The sequence below is a fragment of the Mytilus galloprovincialis genome, chromosome 5 (assembly GCF_965363235.1).
Source record: "Mytilus galloprovincialis chromosome 5, xbMytGall1.hap1.1, whole genome shotgun sequence".
NCBI classification, from domain to species: domain Eukaryota; kingdom Metazoa; phylum Mollusca; class Bivalvia; order Mytilida; family Mytilidae; genus Mytilus; species Mytilus galloprovincialis.
The window spans coordinates 38487499-38511438 of record NC_134842.1 but is presented as its reverse complement, the minus strand read 5'-3'; the positions used below and the strand labels follow the sequence as shown (position 1 = coordinate 38511438).

The window sequence follows — 23940 nt, the reverse complement described above, 5'->3', positions numbered from 1 at the left end:
CATTTTGCAACGTTAAACCGCAATGTAATTTAGACGTATATTAAGCATATTTCTATAATTGCATAAAGTTATACAAAATAAACTAATAATATTCTAAGGCATGCTATCCCTGTGGTTCCTTCTGTGAATACCATGGTAGTTTATCTATATCAACGTTTCCACCACATATAATAATGCCAATTTTCTTTATACTAGGATCCATTTGCATTAACTTTTCTGACATGGCAGCAGCTACTGTCGCTCCAGAAGCGGCTTCTATAACCAACTAGAATTTAAAAAAGAATTCAATATAATTTTAGTTTCTCCACTATAATTTTATCTAATGCATTCATAATCCGTTTGAATAAAGAACATCATATTCTATAGTTATCCCCTGGTTAGCAAATATACATGATATGCACACAGGCATGTAGATAACGTAAAACAAAAACAACTAATAAGTAAGATTGATTATTAGAACGATTGTTAATTAACATGCATTTTAAAACAAATATTACATTTCATGATCTTAATGATCATGACATGTAAATGTGATAAGAATATACCCTGTCTTTTTACGGATTTTCAATCTTGCAAAAGATGTAGTTCACACGGTAACGCAGACATATCCATCTAACACCGAACAACCGATTTTGTCTTATTCCTAATGCCGAATGTAACGAAAGCAATATTCGACCCTGACTTTTGGTATTGAATATCATTTTCATAGGAACATAATGAAGTATATATACGGAAGTTTGTCGAACTAACCATATGTGTTTAAGGTAATAACACTGAACTAAAAAATGTCTGATTTTATCAGCACTATGGTAGAAACATTACCGATAGTCATTCATAAGAGCTATGATCATTAGCTCTCATGATCAAATGTCGTATGATAACGGCAAATCCCCTCAATAGTAATTATGGTAAATTTCAAACAGCTTTTAAAATGGCAGGTATGATATGAAAAAATCAAATTTAAATATAACATAATTAAAACATTTACCTTCATATGTTGAAATGCAAACTTCATCCCTTTTATCATTTCTTCATTGTTCTGAAATAAAGTTTGTGTTCTCGTAATCTATAAGTGGTTTAGTATGTGGTTATATAATAATACTTTCAAAACTTTTAAGTAAAAACAAAACCAATCATAGTCAAATTCTTCAGAAATATAAAGTTAACATAGTTATAGAATATTTTTATGGAATATATGCCATAGAATATAACTATACTGAAGTACAGTAAGGTTTCGTATGCCTGGAAATTGTAGATACGTGATTTGAATTGGCATACAATATGAACAGTATATAAAAAGATGTTAAAGGTACCAAACTTGTTAACACAACAATGTATCCATAAGAGAAGTGCCCGTTGATTTCTGGACTGTTTAATGTCGGAATTAAATAAAGAAGATTTTTTACATTTATAAGTAAAAAACCAATTAACAATGCAATAGTAAACAAACAAAGACCACCAAACAACGACCAAAAGATAAACAATAGTATACAAAACACACCATAGAAAAAAGCTAGGTGCTCCTTGTCAAACAAATCCTGCTCCACATTTCACAACCGATGAGTTGCCAATGAAATAAAAAATCCGGTGATACGTCTTATTCTGTAGGCCACATCAAGAGAATCGGAACAAATACTACTGTAAGCCGATTGACTACATAAAGCATTTACTTCAAAGCATCACTAATTTTGTCAATATAACAGAACTATATCCAATGGCATACAAGCAGTAGCTCTAGCTTGCCATAGCTAACTTTAATTCATCAGTCGTTTCGGAAAATCATTGAACAAAGTCAGGAATATGACAGTTTTTTTCTCACTCGTTCCGTTTGACTTGATTTTTGTCATTTTTTTTATTGACTTTCTCTTTTTGAATTTACATTTTAAATCGGTATTCTTGTTACAATTATTATACACATATGTTAGTGTATACTTACAACAGTAAATACATCTTTTTCTACTAGATCACAGATAATTGGAAAAGTTAGATGGCCTAATTGTTGTAAAATTATCCCGTCTGCTATCGTATCCAAAAACTTTGGTGGATTTGGCCACAATCTTTCACCTACAATTAATTTAACAACTGAAATATATGTTTTACAAATACACGGATTCGCGATTTGCAAGTTTGTTTATTTAAATAAACAAGACAGAAAAAATGGCAAAGTTTTTTTTAATCAAGAAAAGTCTGTAAAAACGGTAAAAGGGTCTACAACGTTTTACATTCAGGTTATGAATAAACTCATCATAGATACCAGGACTAAATTTAATATATACGCCAGACGCGCGTTTCGTCTACAAAAGACTCATCAGTGACGCTCGAATCCAAAAAAGTTAAAAAGGCCAAATAAAGTACGAAGTTGAAGAGCATTGAGGACCAAAATTCCTAAAAGTTTTTAGCCAAATACAGCTAAGGTAATCTATGCCTGAGGTAGAAAAGCCTTAGTATTTCAAAACATTCAATATTTTGTAAACAGTAAATTTATAAATATAACAATATCAATGACAATTCATGTCAGCACAGAAAGTGCTGACTACTGGGCTTGTGATACCCTAGGGGAAATAAATCACCACCAGCAGTGGCATCGACCCAGTGGTTGTAAATAAACTCATTATAGATACCAGGACTAAATTTAATATACACGCCAGACGCGCGTTTCGTCTACAAAAGACTCATCAGTGACGCTCGAATCCAAAAAAGTTAAAAAGGCCAAATAATGTACGAAGTTGAAGAGCATTGAGGACCAAATTTCCTAAAAGTTTTGCCAAATACAGCTAAGGTAATCTATGCCTGAGGTAGAAAAGCCTTAGTATTTCAAAAAATTCAATATTTTGTAAACAGTAAATTTATAAATATAACCATATCAATGACAATTCATGTCAGCACAAAAAGTGCTGACTACTGGGTTTGTGATACCCTCGGGGAAATAAATCTCCAACAGCAGTGTGAGATGTGATTTAAGTTTCTTGATGAAAAAGTCAAAATTTCATACAGATATTAATTTCTTTCCATATAACTTTGCGGAGACTGATATTTGCATTACGTTCAACAGATATATATACTGAGTTTCATGTATAAATATATGATGGATCTTATCTTAAATACTCACGAAATGAGAACAATTTAGATATCACGGCTTTCAAAGAGTTATCAATTTTTGATGGATTGAGTGATTACACGACGATGGTAATTAAAATACGTAGGATTAAGGTAAATACATCAATGAATATACACGATAAACCTCGTTTATCTTGCTGTTGTTAAGTCCCGTGCAAAGATTCTTTTTTATTTTTTAACAATTTTTGAAGATTTCTTTTTTTTTTACCTGGGGTTTTTAATTTCCAAGCAATTGATTCCTTGTCCATGTTTGGCTACTTTTATTATTTTTGGTTTACCAGCTCTTCAACGTTTGGACTGGTTATCATCGAAAAGACATATAAATATAGATAATAGGATAATGCACAACTGGAACAACGTTAACATTGTTAGCGCTTATGCTATTGCTTTAGTTTGTATAACCTTCCAACTACAGAATTTATTTTTAACATGTTAAAATAAATTGACACGAATGTAAACGCAATCCTAAATAACGACCTCAAATTGAGAAGTTTGATATAACCGTTCGCAAGCAACTGAGGCATGCTACCAGGAGACTGTAATCGTATGTTGACGTTTAAATTGTCGCTTAGTTTCATCTGAAACGCGCAATTGCCTGACAAAAGAGCATATATATATATATATATATATATATATATATATATATATATATATATATATATATATATATATATATATATATATATTCATAAGTACGTCTGAGTCAGTGACAACTCTACAACAGATTTATCCATCGGATCACCAGCAATGATGGTGATACATGGCTGTGTACATTATGTATATACAACTCGTTCGATCTAACATTATTGGGTTGATGTTTAGACGAGTTGTATATATATATATATATATTCATATATACTATCTTGGCATACAATTGACACTACAAAGAGCTTCTTATATTAAACATTTATTGCTGATTTTACTTAATATTGAATTTGTTTGTTTAAATAGCTTAAATTGGTTTTATTTTATTTTAGTGTAGTTTAGTTTAGTTTAGTTTATTGTAGTTTAGTTTAGTGTAGTTTAGTTTAGTTCTTGTTCTGTTTCTGTTTATAATATAATTATTATCTTTATCTCACAATTCAATTACCTGATCGCATGCATTTTTCAGCCATTTTGCCTTCAGGTTCTACCATAAACACTGAAAAGAAAACAACAATGTTATGTTTAGATATGAGGGGGATAGAAGGGGTCCTGATCCCGAAATCCCGGACTTAAAAAACGAAATCCCGAGGTCCCGAATTTAAATAAAGTAAATCCCGACGTCCCGAAATCCGAAAAAAAGATTCCCGGATCCTGAAAGGGTCAATCCCGAAATCCCGAGCTTAAAAACACCCGATCCCGGAGTCCCGATAAAGGTCATATCCCCCCTCAGATATTATGTCAAGCACAACAACTGCTCAATGTATTGTATTAATGTTGCAAACTTATCTGCACAGGTGGAAATGAACCATTAGTCATTGATGACATAATAAGTACAACGAAAATCAATGGTTTCAATATCAATTATCAAATGTGCATTGCTTTTCAGTTCAAGTATTTATTAGGTTCTGTTAAATGTGAAAGCGGTTTTCCGAAGTCACATAAAGACTCATAAATCGAGAGATAACGTATACAAATAGTGTAAATCACACTTCAGACCAGACGTTTTTACAAGATAATTACCGTCTGCCATGTTAATGCTATTTGTCATGCGTTTCGAAACATACATATCTGTTACAAGGAACGTCCACAAACAGTAAAAAGCAACAAAGGTAACAATTAATGCTACAGATATGATAACAAGTACACAGAGACATCGTAACAAACAATCAAATCGAGTTGGCGAATGCATATGATAGGATTACACTTAGAACTGTCTTTTTGATCCCCGGAAGAAAACTTTATCTGGAGAATATTACATGAAATGAGATATGCCATAGGCGAGAGAAAATGGAACGTATATAAAACTATTGAAGAAATAGAATATAAATATGTGTCTAGTTCAATCAAATGTATAAAAAGAAGATGTGGTATAATTGGTAATGAGACAACTCTCCAAAAGAGACCAAATGGCAAAGATATTAAAAACTTGGTCACCGTACGGCCTTCAATAATGAGCAAAGTCATACCGCATAGTCAAGATATAAAAATATAACAGAAAATATAAATCAGTTTTTGACCATCTGTAAGCTTGTAGAATAAATCAATTGTAAGGAGTGTATCAAAAATTTACCATATGAAAATCCGCCTAATGCACCTACACAACAACGGCTCGTTGCCGCCTAACACACTTGTATGTATAAAAATATATACATATATATATGTAAAACAATTACCTTTTATATTCTCCTTGATAGCTTTAGCTGCAATAGATATACCAGATATCATCCCACCTCCACTAGCTGAGACTAATATTGCATCTAAATCTGGTACTTCTTCTAAAAGCTCCACTGCCATAGTCCCCTGTTTATTGATTTAGTGTAAATCAGATTTAATGTTCATTCAATATTAATTTAAAAAAAAATACTTAACAATTCTCAAATTATCCAAAAGAACTCACATTTGACGGACGACAACAACTGATGCGGTTACAAATTAGGGATAGGCGAATGAATATATTTCAAGAGTTATACTAGATTGTTTCTTATATCAACCCTATCCCTCTCTATAAATTTAAGAGAGCCGTGGTGTAGTGATTAGTGCATCGGACTACTAACACAAAGGTTCCTGGTACGATTCCCGTTTCGGGATGAAAATTTCAGGGACTGAATTTTCGCCTCTCCCTTGACACCATTTGCGAGTATGGTCTTGAGGAAACGATGATAGTCCGTCGGAAGGGGGCGATAAATGGCTGACCCGTGTTAAGAGAGAGCCATATCTCTTGCACGTATAAGACATCCTTGTAGATTTCGAAAAAGAGTAGGATAATGCCGCTACAAGGTAGCACTCGCACCCGCAAAGTGGAAAGGGATTAATATAAGTTGCAAAACTTGTTTCCCAATCTACTAAAAATAAATATGTTTAAAATAACCCTATCCTGTTAAATCTTGATATTTGTTTGTCTCATATGCACAGAAAGAACAAACAACGCAAGCCTGATGGCTGTTATGAAACAAAGTCGTCGTCATCGTAGTGATTGAGTTTTCTATTATATATAAATGATAAGGGTCGTCTTAAGCTTGGAGAGGGGTGATATGTGTTTTTTTTTGGCTCAGTGTTGAAGGCCACACTGTGACTTTGAGATGAAGAACAGCAAAGAACGCGCTGTTCCTATGTTTTTGTGTGTGTTTTTGCTGTGTATGTACTGATTTTATGTCATGGACAATTGTGTATTTATAATACCTGTCCCGCGATAACGTCGTAATGGTCTGCCGAATGAACAATTGCATATTTTTTCTCTTCTGCTATCTTGGCACATGTTTCTTTTCTGGGAAAACATAAAGTCAATGATGATAACAATAGTAATAAAATAAGAGTTTCCTATTATAAATCAATAAAAACATACATTATAAATGTTATAGACGATTTGATTCAAACGTATCAAACTGCATACGTATGATCGATTGTACAATTTAACATGATTTACAACACGAGTACAACTCCCTACTGGAAGCGATCATATTTAGATAAACGTATGATATGTAAGACAGTGCGCATGACACAATGATTCGTGTAGCCTTTCATAATGTAGACTGAAGATCAAAGGTTCTGGAACCCAGATACATTTGTAGGCATCAAAGCCGAAAATTTGCGACATTTGGTTGTTTGAGAATATTTGCCTCATTGGCAACCATACCTCATCTCCATGTTTTATACTGCTATACATTTAACATTTAAATATTTGTGTAAACTTACCTTGCAGTTGGGTTAGGTTCACAAAATATTAAATCTGCTCCATAACCTTTTATAGCCGCAGCCTTGACCTTAGGTGCTGTTCTTGGAATGACAACCGAACATTCGACATCTGACATACGGGATGCCCAAGCTGTAGCTTGACCATGGTTACCACTACTGTGAGTGACCTATAGTAATTGATATAATTTATTGATAATCAAAAAGACCTACAAGTTGACAACAACATGGCAAGGGTAAAATATAATACTGATGACCAAATACTGTAAATTCAGAAATTATTGCGAGGTTTCTATATGCGAAAAATGCGACAGAGTTGTAAACGCAATAATTAAAACTCGCATTTTGAGATATTATATATAAATTAAACAGGATTTTTCTCAAAATCGTAAAAAATAAAATCGCATATAAGTCTAAAATGACAAAATCGCATAAATAAATGCATGCAATAATTTCTGAATTTACAGTACCTATATCTTCAACGGGAAACCTAAGAATTGAACTGGTGTATACACATATATTGTAGGTAAACTATTTTCGTATCAGACAATCCCTGACTCCGGATGTCATGTTGATATAACTTCGATCAGGGTAAGCATAAAAAAAACTGGAATGATTGAAACAGCAAATTTCATTTTGTTGTAAGCATGAACAAATATCGATGACATAATGTATTGTTAAGATATCATAATTTAAAATTTATTACTAGTATTGTTTTTCCCCCGAAACATTTACATTCAGAGAGACATGTTGTTTCTGCTATAGATATTTTTATGATTCTACTAATAAATAGTTCTGTTAATGGGTGTTTTGAAAAATTCTAAATGAACGTGCAATAAATATAAATTGATGTTGTTCTGTATAGAGAATTGGTAAAAATGATGAATCCCTTATCTTAGCACAGTGGAAGTAAATATTCATAATATCAGTGAATATATGGCTTATAATTCAATGTACAAATAATTTCAAATGTTGTAATAAGGTGGGAATTTGAACATTACTTACCACTCCTTTTAATTTTGGATCTACTTCTTTCAATTTTAAAATCTGAAATATAAAATCATCTATAATGTTCAAGTCGTATTAAATTAATTCGATTGTTAAACCTCATATCTTGTATTTTTTTCAGTTTGAGAGAAAACATTTATCTACATATCTAATTCGATGTAAGGCTTAAATTGTACGTCAGCATATAATGCCCATAATAAACAAACTTAGTTTTTAAATGTGTCTTTATAGTTTTCTTCTTCTTTTTTTAAATTTCACCACGACTATTATTTTGATAATTTTCAAGTCGTATTAAATTAATTCGATTGTTAAACGTCATCATGGTCATATCTTGTATTTTTTTCAGTTTGAGAGAAAACATTTATCTACATATCTAATTCGATGTAAGGCTTACATTGTACGTCAGCATATAATGCCCATAATAAACAAACTTAGTTTTTGAATGGGTCTTTATAGTTTTCTTCTTCTTTTTTTAAATTTCACCACGACTATTATTTTGATAATTTTCAAGTCGTATTAAATTAATTCGATTGTTAAACGTCATATCTTGTATTTTTTTTCAGATTGAGAGAAAACATTTATCTATATATATAATTCGATGTAAGGCTTACATTGTACGTCAGCATACACTGCCCATAATTAACAAACTTAGTTTTTGAATGGGTCTTTATAGTTTTATTCTTCTTTTTTTAAATCTTAACACGACTATTATTTTGATTGTTTTTAACAATTATGAATTCATAAATTTTATTGAGATACTGAATCTCCAGGAGTATCGTTACCTGATGTCATTCGCATGACAGTAAAATTTGTTGAGGTATCACATTCATTTGATGGGATGTAAGAATATGCAGACATGTTCGGAATGATTGACCATCCAAATATAAGCTCTTTGTGCGTTAAGTGCAGATACCTATTGTTGAAGACTGTATGTTGAAATTAAAATGTCTCTTGACTTTTTGTCCTAGGTTGCTGACTAATTGATATTTACGAACATTCGTTTTATACACGTACATATACAAGTCATCAATCAGAGGCTTATACAGGATTTTGAAATAGGGAGAACTTCCCGATAATTGAATATATACCGCCGATTAATATTGTGAAATACATAATTTGTTTTATTTTTCTAGCAATTGTAATACATGGATGCGCTCTCTATGCCTCCTGAATACGTAATTGCACGCTTGGGGAAATGTGTTCCTGGTTTTTAACTGTAACGCATAACTCTTCATTTTATTTTGAAAGTACTGTTACAGTATAGTAAAAATAATTGTGGACACAGCAATGAGATCAGATATAAGACCCTCATGAGCTCGGTGTAAATTAAAAATAATAAAAAATCATTATTTAAGAAATTTGCTCGATTAACCTTGAAGTTAAGACTAATAAAAATGTGCGTGTATCGCGTGAAACCCCTAAATAAAATAATATAGGGTTCTTGAGGACTTTCCAGCGGGATGATCGATAGAAATGATATATTCTTATTAAGTATGTTAAAAAGTGCGAGCTTTAGCATGTTTAGCTGGCTATCTTCAGACCACCATTTTCTGCGGAAAATGCTTTTACCAAGTGAGAAAATGGCAGTTGTTTTTCACCTGTTCTGTTGATTGATAGCGTTTGATTTTGTTTATTTCTATGAATTTTCCCTTTTTGAATTTGCCTTTGAGTTCAGTATTTTAGTTATTCTTTGATATACAATGCCATTTTGTTCGACAGGAGGTCAATATGAGACTCCCATCTTCCCTATCCACCCAACCTTCAGATTCATAAATTGTAAACATGCTTTCTTCATAATCGATTAGTTACACCAACCACTATTATTATCTATTATAACATCCTTTTAATCTTGAAATACATGTTTTATAATTTATTAAACAAGTACATGCGGTGAGTATAAAAATGTACGACGTGTTAATATCCGTTTTACTAAGTACAGTTATATTACGGTTATAAATAAGATATATGTACACACTTAATAGGTTTTTCATTGAAGATTTAAAGATTAGTGCACTTTCAATTTGGTATTCATTTCACTTCTGCATACAAGATTATGCATAAGAAGACATTCGTCAATTTTATGATATGTAATTTACAAGTTAAAGTAGATTTTGGCTGTTTGTGAATATTTGCCTCATTGGCAACCATACCACATCTCCATGTTTTATATTTCATCAACATTCATTGGCAATTATATTTCAAGTTTCACCTTTGACTTAAACAATTCAATGATCAAATTATATTAATATTCAGTGAAAAGAGATGCATGTGTCTGGATTTTTATGAATACACACGAACTTATACCGATGGAGACGCATTTGTATGCCTATTTGTAAATACACAAAATAACGATTAAAATAGAACGTTAAAACAAGTGACAGATTAAATATTTGTAAAATGCAGGTTATCTTAATACATGCATCCTGTTTGATAAAATAAGTGTGTTAGAATGCACCGACAATTATAAGGAGTATGTGGTTTCTTGTCGCAAACTCATAGTTAAATTAATTTTAAGATTGAAACAACAATGCTGCTTGATATCAAACGAATGTTTTATGAATTTCACTCTCTAAAACCATTGTCATTTCAATTGCACTACCCACTAGTATAATTTTATATGTTTGTTTTTATTTGCTGACATTTACTTTTTATTTTCTTCGTGGAAAATCTAGTAAACAAATTTAATCACACAACAAAAGAAAGAAAAGCCATCAAGCGCATTTACTTGACATTATACTATAAAAGTAAAATCACAAAAATACTGAACTCCGACGGAAAGTTACTAATCAAACGGCAAAATCAAAAGCCTTAGCACACCAAACTAATGAACAGCAATTGTCATATTCCAAATTTGGTACAGACATTTTCTTATGTGGAAAATGGTTGATTAAACCTGGTTTTATAGCTAGCTAACCTCTCGTGCATGATATGACAGTCGCAAACAATTTCGTTATCTTGAAAACGATGTGTGAACAAAAGAAATAGATATAAAAGGTAAAAATGTCAAAACTATATTTCTTTGCATAGCTTGCATTGTCCTGTGGATTTTACTATCTGATACTCCTGTACTAATACTTTCATCTCTTATATTGTTAATCTTTATTTCCAAAACCGAAAAAAAAAAGAATTCGAAACGATGTCTCAACATATTTGTAATGAAAATAAATATTAAATTAAAAAAAAAACCATCATAAGCTAAAAGTATGACAATGTCATCCTACTGCAGTTGAATGTTGATTGTTTTGATATTCAACCCAAGTGCTTAGTAAATGTCCAAATGATTTTTCCCTCTTCGTTTTTGGTGCATCGAATAAAGAGGTTAACATACATCTAGCTTTTATATTGTACTTAATATACACCGACATACGTATATATTTCAGAAACAAAGATTTAGCTAACACAATACGATTGAAATTTGAATTCTTGAGAATTTATAAAATTTTCAATATTGTCCGCAATGTATTGATTTCCTTTGTATCCTCTTTGAATATGTATGATAGGCTTTTTTGAAAGTTTTTTATGAACTTATCTGCTTTCTGTAAATCATTTATAAGTTATAAAATACATCGATAATATACTATTATTTAATAATGAATGTTTAAAAGTCACCAATATGTGCTAGTATTGAAATTCAAAGTGTTATTCGGTCATTACAAGTGTTATTCGGATATTAACAGTGTTATTTGGTCATTCGAGGTACCGGCTTTTTTTGTGTATAATTCATTTGTTTAAAATTGATTTACCCACATCTAAATGTTTGGAACAATTGTAAACTGAGTGTCAAAAGCGCCTGAATTTATTCTTTATTTGTTCTCGTCCTAAACATGGATGCAGACCTCAATTTAAGTGTGCATTAATCAATCAAAAGTTTCACTTTTATCTGCAGTTTACTCAAAATTTACAACCACTTGCAATGAATCAACAATCTGTGAAATTGCTGAGATAAGCAGGCAATAAATAGACAGATTTCTACCCAGGTTTTATCCATGTGTCAACAATGAACTACTCAAGATCGACTTGCAAGTTTATACGTCGAATAATTGATTTTGTAGTACATAATATATAATCAAATCAGATTCATTCAAATGTAACACATCAAACAGTTAAAGTTCTTTGTTCTTTTTATTTAGTAATAAACCTATGACGTGATTTTTAATCTAAAAAAAATCGTCTTCCTATTTTCTATCGATAATTATAATTGAAAAATACATTTAAAACATATACCATATTTGATAATAATTATAGAAAATAATATTGATTTTTGTAAACATGAAATACTTTTTATGATACGTATCTTATTTATCCTTAATTTAATAGCAACTAGAAGCTTCCAATATGTCTGAGTAAAACAAATTTTGGCGAGAGAAGGTCATACTCTCTCAATATACTAACTGAGTATCTCATTTTGTTACTTTCTGATTATGCATGATATATTTCTAACCATATATCATCAAAGAATCCAACCTAAACACTCTCGTCAATACCGGAGCGAGTTAAACATAATAATGATGTGTGTTTGTTTATTCTACATTTGTCTAGAGGTAAAGGGGAGGCGTTGATATCTCATCAAAACGTTTAACTCGCCGGTAAAGTCAGGAGTCTCTGGCTTTGTTCCGTCTTGTATTTTGTTTAATTTCAGTTCATTAACATGTTTGAGAGTTAAGTGTGTACGACCATTTTCAATGAGCAATTACACATTTTTGTTTATGGGCTGTCTGAAGCATATCCTTCTGTGCGGGATATAGTCACTGTGTTGAGGACCCACTATGGGCATTGGACTGTTTCTTCCCTTTGGTCAAATTGTTGTCTGTTTGACACATTCCCCATTTCCATTCTCAATTTTATCTTTATAATGAAATACTCTTCAAAATACTTTATTCCCACAGTTCTAGAGTCTTTTTTCTTGTATCCAAATAGTTTGCATTAGTTTAAATTCATTATTGAACTTTATGTGACAATAGTACTGTGACGTAGACATTATCTGTTTTAAGTCATAATTTAAATGTTCAGTTAATACAAAGTCCATCTCAATATATATTGCTTACTTGAACAAATTCTGCTGCGTAAATATGTGCACCCAATTCAATGATACAATAACATAAACAAGGTTACAATCTGGGGTTTTGAAACATAATATGTTTATTTGTACGGATTTCAATATCTTCTCATCGTGGGAAAAACAAAATGAAGTCTCTTTACGTGGAAAAAATTATAAGGAACAAAATACTGAATGGAAAATAGTTATCCGTTACAGGTTTTGTGATTTATAGTTTCACTATTAACAAAATAAAAGTTGTGAAAAGTCAGTTCAATTTATTATTAGACCACCAAAAATTGTTCATTTATTACGCCCAAATGATGACTTTTTAGATTTCTGTCAGTTATTTACGTCGTTGGGGTGCTGTTTCATATATAATTAAAAAAAAGAAGAGATGCACATATTCATCAGAGACAAAATAAAGAGAATGTCAACAACTATAACAACGATATTCCCGTGCTTGCATTTCCTATCATGATTTTCATGATAGAGGGTTACTGCTCACAAGGAAGCTATTAAACCAAGAGTGCCAAATGGTGAAGTTGAAATCATCCCTTCGTAAATTTTACGGACGCCATCACGAGTTGGTTGACCGTTATGGAATAACCGTTTCACAAATGATATCGGATATGTTCCTTACTTCGTAACTACAATCCCCTTCCCTTTCATGAATGTGACCTACCGAATTAGACTATTTACCGGATTTGTAATCACATAAGCAACACGACGGGTGCCACATGTGGAGCAGGATCTGCTTACCCTTCCGGAGCACCTGAGATCACCCCTAGTTTTTGGAGGGGTTCGTGTTGTTTATTCTTTAGTTTTCTATGTTGTGTCATGTGTACTATTGTTTTTCTGTTTGTCTTTTTCATTTTTTGCCATGGCGTTGTCAGTTTGTTTTGGATTTATGAGTTTGACTGTCCCTTTGGTATCTTTCGTCCCTCTTCTATAAGCAACAAAATTGAATTTGTATCTTGAATTTAAGAACACAACAATCAATTAGAAGGTGTTAAAAGCTTTTGTATTTATTTTTTCTTGTTCTCGTCCTAAATTTGAGTGCAGATCTATTTGTATCTTAAAACTAAGACTACAACAATCATTTAGACAAGCGAAAGCTTTTAGGTTTATTCCTGACTTGTTCTCGTCCTAAACATCAGTGCAGACATATTTGTATTTTGAAAATAAGAACGCAACAATCAATTAAAAGGACGAAAGCTTCTGGATTTATTCCTAAATTGTTATCGTCCTTAATATGAGTGCAGACCTATTTGAATCTTGAATTTAAGAACGCAACAATCAATTAGACGGACAAAAGCTTCTGGATTTATTCTCTACGTGTTATCGTCCTAAATATGAGTGCAGAGAACGTAACATGCAATCATACCGACAAAAGCTTCTGGATTTATTCCTAAATTGTTATCGTCCTTAATATGAGTGCAGACCTATTTGAATCTTGAATTTAAGAACGCAACAACCAATTAGACGGACAAAAGCTTCTGGATTTATTCTTTACGTGTTATCGTCCTAAATATAAGTGCAGAGAACGTAACCTGCAATCATACCGACGAAAGCCTCTGGATTAATTCTTTGATTGTTCTTGTCCTGAATATGAGTGCAGATCTATTTGTATCATGAATTTAGGAACGCAACAGTCAATTAGACGGGCGAACACTGCTGGATTTATTCTTGACTTATTATCGTCCTAAATAAGAGTACACACCTATCTGAATCTTGAAAATAAGTACGCAACAATCAATAAGACGGACGAAAGCTTCTGGATTTATTTTCTACTTGTTATCGTCCTAAATATGAGTGTCTCTTGAAAATAAGAACGCAACATCAATCGACCAATTTCCTCTTTATCTGCAATTTACATAAAATTTGCAATGACGCAGTGATTCGTTAATTGCTGAGATAATCATACGATCAATAGACAGTTTTCTACCCAGGTCTTATCTATGTGTTAAAAATAAACTACCCAGTATTCAATTGCAAGTTTAGCTATCGAATAATTGATTTTGTAGTTAATAACATGAAATCAGGTTCATTCAAATGTAGCACATTTGAATGTTTCTTTGATGCAAAACAATTGTCCATTGTACATGTGTAAATGCCGTAGAATATTAAAATATATAATAAAAAGAGATATAATGTGTCAAGTTTATCACACATATTTAGATTTGTTACAAAAGATCGGCGAAAGATACCAAAGGGACATTCAAACTCATAGATTAAAAAACTGGCAACGCCATAGCTTAAAAGGAAAATGAAAAACAGACAAACTATAGTACACAAAATACAACATAGAATAATAAAGACTAAAGCAACAATAACTCCAACAAAAACAGGGGATGATCTCAGTTGCTCCGGAAGGGTATTCATATCCTGCTCCATATATTGCTCCGGAAGGGTAAGCATATCCTGCTCCATATGTTGCTCCGGAAGGGTAAGCATATCCTGCTCCATATGTTGCTCCGGAAGGGTAAGCATATCCTGCTCCATATGTTGCTCCGGAAGGGTAAGCATATCATGCTCCATATGTTGCTCCGGAAGGGTAAGCATATCCTGCTCCATATGTTGCACCCGTGGTGAACACAATAGATATCCATATCCATCGCAATAATAGAGAAAGTAGAGATATGAAGATTTTTTTGCAAGTCACATGTGTGCAAGTTAATAGATATAGGAAGATGTGGTGTGAGTGCCAATGAGACAACTCTCCATACAAATAACAATTTAAAAAGTAAACCATTATAGGTTAAAGTACGGCCTTCAACACGGAGCCTTGGCTCACACCGAACAACAAGCTATAAAGGGCCCCAAAATTACTAGTGTAAAACCATTCAAACGGGAAAACCAACGGTCTAATCTATATAAACAAAACGAGAAACTAGAAACACGTATATATTACATAAACTAACGACAAATACTGTACATCAGATTCCTGACTTAAGTTAATGCATACATCTGTAGGCGACATCTTGCCATTTTGCAATTGAACATATATTGCACAGTAAAACAATTTCAGGCGGGTGCTATCACACTTATTCAATTTACCAACTTTCAAACTAAGTATATAAATATATCTTAATATGCATGAATTTTTGTCTATCCTTAGTATCATCACAGTATCAATTCTAAACACTTCCATCAATACTGGAGCGAACTAAACACACATTACTTTAAATGAAATACTCTTCACTTTACTAGATCAAATGCTATATTACCACAGTTATACGAGCATTGTAAAACAAACAGTTAACATTAGTTTTGATTCATACTCTGAACTTTACAAGACCAAACGCTATATTACCACAGTTATACGAGCATTGTAAAACAAACAGTTAACATTAGTTTTGATTCATACTCTGAACTTTACAAGTCCAAACGCTATATTACCACAGTTATACGAGCATTGTAAAACAAACAGTTAACATTAGTTTTGATTCATACTCTTCACTTTACAAGATCAAACGCTATATTACCACAGTTATACGAGCATTGTAAAACAAACAGTTAACATTAGTTTTGATTCATACTCTTCACTTTACAAGATCAAATGCTATATTACCACAGTTATACGAGCATTGTAAAACAAACAGTTAACATTAGTTTTGATTCATACTCTTCACTTTACAAGATCAAATGCTATATTACCACAGTTATACGAGCATTGTAAAACAAACAGTTAACATTAGTTTTGATTCATACTCTTCACTTTACAAGATCAAACGCTATATTACCACAGTTATACGAGCATTGTAAAACAAACAGTTAACATTAGTTTTGATTCATACTCTGAAATTTACAGATCAAATGCTATATTACCACAGTTATACGAGCATTGTAAAACAAACAGTTAACATTAGTTTTGATTCATACTCTGAACTTTATATAACAATAACTGAAGTAAATATCATAATTTGCATAAGTACGAAGTTCATTTCAACTCATATTGATTGCTTGAATAAACAAAGCTGCTTAAATATGTGCACACAGTGATAAAATACCATTAACAAAAGGATACACACTGTGCTTTGAAACATGATATGTTTATTTGTACGGATTTAAATGTCTCCCCATTTACTAGGGCAAAACAAACTAAAGTCTGGAGGAAAAAATTCAGTAGTTGTCGCTTGTTTATGTTTTACATATTTGTTTTTCGTTCATTTCTTTACATAAATAAGGCCGTTAGTTTTCTCGTTTGAATTGTTTTACATTGTCTTATCGGGGCCTATTATAGCTGACTATGCGGTAGGAACTTTGCTCATTGTTGAAGGCCGTACGGTGACCTATATTTGTTAATGTCTGTGTCATTTTGGTCTTTTGTGGATAGTTGTCTCATTGGCAATCGTACCACATCTTCTTTTTCTTATAAAAGATACTTAATTTATTGATTGTTGTTTGCTTTACGCCACATTAGCACAAGAACGCTATTATCGCGGCGAGAGCTAATTCGAATAATTTTACTATTAAAGTAAATTTTGAAAATGTCTGAAGGAACAAAATACTTAATAATACAAAATAGTTATCCTTTACAGGATATAAGATTCATATTTTCACTATTGACAAAACTATCATGAAAAGCCTGTTCATTTCTCATTATGAATCAACCAAAAGCTGTGCATTTATAACGTCCGATTGATGATATGTAGATAGTGTCGATTATTAATGGTTTGGGTTGCTGTCTCATATATAAGATAACGAGATGTGGTCGGATTACCAATTAAACAACTATCCACCAGAGGTCCCACCATGACAAAATGTAAAACAATTTAAAGAGAAAACCAAGGGGCGGATTATAAATGATATTGCTTTTTATTCATATAGATATCGTTGTCAATGCAAAGGATGATGTTTGTTCATCAATGCAACTAAATTAATGTTAATAACAGTTATAGGTACCAGTATTATATTTTAATACGCAAGACGCGTGTTTCGTCTACACAAGACTCATCAGTGACGCTCAGATCAAAATAGTTAAAAAGCCAAACAAGTACAGAATTGAAGAGCATTGAGGACCAAAAATTCCAAAAATGTTGTGCCAAATACGGCTAAGGTAATCATTTCCTGGGATAAGAAAATCCTTAGTTTTTCGAAAATTTCAGAGTTTTCTATCAGGAAATTTATATAAATAACCATATAATTGATATTCACATCAACAGCCAATGCTGACTACTGTGCTGATGATACCCTCGGGGACGAAACGTCCACCAGCAGTGGCATCGACCCAGTGGTGTAAACAGTTATCAAAGGTACCAGGCTCATAATTTGATACGCCAGACGCGCGTTTCGTCTACACAAGACTCATCAGTGACGCTCAATTCAAAATAGTTAAAAATCCAAACAAGTACAAAGTTGAAGAGCATTGAGGACCCAATAAACAAAGTCTTATAGACATATTACTTCTCATTGTACTTATAGTAGTATACAACTATTTGAGGTGATATTTAATGCACATTAATTTTGAAATAAGTCCATCATTTTATTGACCGTGTAAAATGAGAGATGTATATCAAGAGATCATTCACCTTTTGTACGAGACGGTTATTGACACTAAGTATAACTTCTATAGATGGTCACCGATAAATAATTCATATTTTGTCTATCTGTAATTGCGTTTTGTGTTTGTAGTACATAATATACTTACGGGTATAAAAATATCAATTACAAACAGTCAGGATATTGTAATTCAAAAAGTGTTAATGCCCTAAATTGGGACGCATGCAATGTCCTATAGAGTGTTGTTTTCATTTTTAAGATAGTTGAAAATGTTTTAGAATATGTGTTTATGAGAAAATATTACATAATGTAGCAATAATGCATTTTCTCTTTGAAATTTGAAACACATATTATTTTTGAACTTTTGTGAGTTTTGTCAGATTACCATTTTATTTCAGGGGAGGGCTAGGATGAAATTTAAAGTGTAAAGCCAGGACAGAAGTTTAGAGTAAAAAAAGAGGCAGGCTGAACAACTTGGCAAAAAAAAAAACAACACGTCAGGATGACAATTTATATATAAAAAGTCAGGATAAACTAATAGAAAAAAGAGATTACAACTAAAAAAAATTCCCCCCCCCCCCCATGAAAAATGGTAGCTTCCTTGTGCCTACACTTTTGATATTTTGACCATAAATTTTATATTGCTGTATACTATCCATTATTGTCTGTCTATCCACACTAGTTACATTCTAATCAAATGAAGACACAATTTTAGATTCGAATTATATGATACGTTCCACCATAATGAATTGCTTGATACAGTTTGTATTTTATTATAATGTAATACTCATAATATTGAAGTATTCCCAGACTGCCTCTATATATATCAGAATCATATTGTTTCTAAGAGAACCATTTAATGTTATTGATAAAAAGACCATTAAGCTTGCTTCCTGATGGTTTTAAGGGAATTAAAACATCACGTTATGTTCCGCTATTGAATAACATGAACGATTGTAACATGTTTTTAATTATTTCTGAAAGTTTTAGCTGGCAAATTGATAAGCTGGTTCTCGGCTGACTACTACACTTGTTTGAGTGAAGCGTAATACAAGCGGATTCCAGTTTAGCAAATTGACGCACGAACGAAGTATGAAATGTAAAATAATAATTATAAAAAAGGAACTCCGAGGGAAATTCAAAACGGAAAGTCCGTAATTTCAATTTTGGATAAGTCTCCTGTCATTTTACACCTGAACCTATGCTTGACTATTTTCAAACAAGTAACATTATCAAATCATCATGATCACGATTGTATCATATTTGTAATTAGTTCTATAAGTTTTTGTTGGCAAATTTACATATGAACGTAGTATACAGATATATTATATTTGATTCTTCTATTTCCGGGTAATAAATAGATAAAGGCAGATGTGGTATGAGTGCCAATGAGACGACTCTCCATCCAAGACACAATTTATAAAAGTATAGGTCAAGGTACGGTCTTCGACACGGAGTCTTGGCTCACATCGAACAACAAGCTATAAAATGTAACCGGGAGACTGGCTACTGATTTGAAGTTGATCACGAGCTGCAACCCACGACCGGATGCAGACATTGGCGATGCCAACGATAGACAATGACTAGGATCTAGTCATGTACGTCATTTGACTGAGAATACCCGCTTTAACTCCACTTGTAGAATTAGACACAAGTCTAATGCAGTAGTTAACAATTTAATGATGCAGGATGGAAAACATGTAGTTCTCAATTATGTTACACATTGAGCGGATGTTGTCAGTACGAATGCCAGACTCTCACTGAAGTAAGAACTTCAAAAAGCATATTTAAATCAAGAATTGACAAGGTTACAATTTCATAATACACACGAATTTACTGAATGACAATGAAATAATACGATAAGAACATAAAGGATTAACAAAAGAATATAACAAAAGTCTGTCGTTTGAGTGTTAGGCTGAATAGCGCCGTAATTGAAATGACTAAAGGATTAAGACTTTATTTATTATTTACAAAACGAATTATCTTGAAACAAATTTCTGACTTTGTGAAAATATACTTGACACTTAATTGTTACTTTTACAATACAGAAAGATTATAAAGAAAAATCGTTACATCATAATGAAATTACTTTGACGGACAAATATTGCAAATAAAATGATTTCGGTAAAATAGTGAATAATTTAACAATATAATGACAATTTATGACCGAACAGTTTGTTAGTGAAAGCTCAAAAGTATCAGATTTATGACGAATACCTTTTTTTTTAAGTAGTTTCAAATGAAGATGGATAATTTACACAAATTATCGCTATCACAAAAGGCCCTCAAAAATACTAGTGTAAAACCATTCAAACGTCTAATCCATTTTTGTAAGTTCATTTTTCTGTCATTTTTCACATGTACATGTCTCATGCTCAACAATTTTCAAACAAGAATTACTATTCCCAACTTATTTTTATATCTTTCACATTCGTAAAATGAAAAGTAAAATAATCAGAGGCAGATTTTAGGGGCATGGAGCAAGACCCGCTAATGAATCTACACATATGGAAAATGCACACTACTTACTTGCCTAATTTATATAGGGGGCCCCTTTTTCAAAAACCTAGTTCCACATCTGATTATTGTATTAATAAATGAAATAATTTTACCATTTCAAAGTATAATACCCAATATGCAAGAATAAACAAATAGATGATTGAAATCATAATGCATTTTCGAGCAGCTTTGGTACAGATGAGCTCAGCTGGGGATTCAAAGCATTGCTGATATTTCATTATCTATATTTGAGTATTGATGGGAAATTGTACAACAAAGCAATAAACATTCGGAAAAATAGAACGGCATTTCAGTTCAAACGTATCTCAATAATATAATCACTTCATCAGAATACAAACCCACTCAGTTAGAAATATTTGTTATGCTTTGATAAAAATAGTTTTGCAATTAATCGTTTCTAAATATAACTAAATCAGGAAATTTAAACGTGTATCTATTTTAAAAGAAGGAAGTTATTCTTGTCAGACTACTATTGTTCGAAACCCACTCAATAACTTCCTCAAGCAAACAGTTAAAAATAGTAAAAATGATTTCAAAATATTCACATTTTTTCATTTTTTTGTGTGATCAACATCACGTAGCCTTTAAGTTTATGTACGATTGACATGATTGATTGATTGAGTGTTGGTTGTTCAACGTACAGTGGCAAATATTGCATATATATTTACGACGGACGCGGTTAACGTGTTTACTATCAAGCAAGAACGAAATCTGTAAAATATGAAATTCCCACATTTCCAAAGTATATAATTCTATATGAAACACACAGAGAGAAGTTGCTAAACCAATGATAGAACTGCAAACAAGCAAGGTCACACAGCTTACGAGTTGTAAACTCGGAACAAAAGAGGCAAATTACTGTTGGTTTTGAACATTATAATAACAATATATACTTTTTATGAAATGCAGACCTGCGTACAAAATTATTCTGATCGGCATTTAACTTAAAGTGAAAATGATTTCCTTTTGTTTAAGGTGTACCATATGTCCGAAAAGTAAAATAACAAACAACCGAACCCCGCGGAAAATTTAACGGAAAGTACCTCAGCAAATATATAATCAAAAGCTGAAATACATCAAACGAATGGATAACAACTGCCATATTCCTGACTTGGTACAAATGCATTTTCCTACTGTTTTATAACAACCTATATACTTACTGAATTTAATGCTCCTCTTGCTTTAAAGGATCCAGTTTTCTGTAAATTTTCACATTTGAAAAATGCTTCTCTTCCAATCAATTTATTAAAAGTCAAACTTGTAAAAACAGGGGTTCTGTGAACAAACGGCTTTATCCTTTCGTGTGCTTTTTTAATATCATCAATAGTTGTCCGACTCGACATTTTCACAGTACATGTACAGATGAAGTCAATATTTCAGTTTGTGACCTAAAACATGTACCAACTTCCTTCCTTTTGACAGTGTATTTAACTTGTGTTTTATACTGATTTCAAACTAGTATAAAATCCATACTTGCTCGTCTAACCGTTAAGTCTAGATCTGAAATACGAAACGTTTTTTAAACCACAAAATAAAATGCTTCACTAAAGATCTATGATGCACGAATATATTACTAAAGATAGTATAAATGTACTATAAAACGTAATTTTACATCGGATTATGATTCAAATAAACATATGTTGATACAAATATCGAGATATTCACAAAGAACCAATAAGACAGGTAAAAATCTTTTTTTAATACAAATGCAAATTTATAGAAATAGAAATGCACCATTTTAAATGAATCAGACATTAAAAATCAATTCGACCTTAAGTTAATAAATAGACGGGTGACTGCATTTCTTATTATATGCTATTCCAATAAATCATAAATAAACCATGAAATCAATGACTTCGTTTCGTCATATTCAATTCTCGTTTTTAATTCACAGATTGAACACGTTTTATTATGATAAAAAAAAAAAAAAAAAACAGACAGAAAAATGTACTAAATTATATATTGATTAATATTTCAATCCATTATTTTTAATTTAGCAGACGCAGATTCCACGAAGCTGATCTTTTTCCAATAAAAACGGTCTTTTAACCTATAGGTTTTTTTTAAACAATTCTCAGAATGTTCGCTTCACATCTGACTCTGGTGCTATTACAAAAAAGTGGCAAATTTGTAGATGCCAATTGCAAAAGATTGATTTACTGCAATATTTGGTAGTTCATGATAAAAGTCATCATATATAAAAAAAATTAAAGATTATTTTGTTTATAGATATGTGACCTACCATGACATTTCCAGGCCTTCAGAGGTGAAACGTCATTGTGAGAAAAACGCCGCCAACTACATAATTGGGACTAGCCACGATATGTTCAGGCTTATGGTGGTACCTTGTCTAAAACTTTTTTTTTATATTTATCTAGAACTTAAGGAGTCAAAACACGCTGTCATGTTAGTATGATCTATCTTTTTGAATATCAACATAATGAGACTATTCAAACACGTCTTTTTACTTTTGACATCTATAAAATAAAAAAAAACATTATATTCTTATTGGCATTTCCACAGCGTATTTATATACAAATACAAAATGAATTAAATTTTAAAAAACGTAACTTTTGATCTGCTTTACCCTTCCGGAGCACCTGATATCATTCCCTTTTTTTTTGGTTGGTTTCGTGTTGCTTAGTCTTAAGTTTCTATGTTGCGCCTAGTGTACTATTATTTGTCTGTTTGTCTTCTTATTTTTAAGCCAAGGTGATGTCAGTTTATTTTCGATCTATGAGTTTGGATGTCCCTCTGTTTTATGTTCTTATCTCCCTTGTATGGATACATGCATTATATCTTTAATAGATATATGAAGATGTGATATGAGTGCCAATGAGACAATTCTCCATCCAAGTAACAATTTATAAAAGTAAACCATTTAAGAAGCTTATATTTTAAGGTGGGTATTAAGCGAC

The 23940-nt window shown here is 31.9% G+C and overlaps 1 protein-coding gene across 1 annotated transcript; it reads right to left on the bottom strand.

Annotated features, from left to right (window-relative positions):
- Positions 1-45: 45 nt before the first annotated feature.
- On the bottom strand, positions 46-22484 carry LOC143075772 (serine racemase-like). The gene is made up of 9 exons (XM_076251331.1): positions 22183-22484; positions 7957-7998; positions 6955-7121; positions 6442-6526; positions 5436-5562; positions 4208-4258; positions 1937-2064; positions 989-1039; positions 46-265 (listed from the first exon to the last, which is right to left on the bottom strand). The coding sequence occupies exons 1-9, from the start codon at positions 22363-22365 to the stop codon at positions 104-106; spliced, it is 996 nt and encodes a 331-aa protein (XP_076107446.1). The 5' UTR covers positions 22366-22484; the 3' UTR covers positions 46-103.
- Between the last annotated feature and the right edge of the window lie 1456 nt (positions 22485-23940).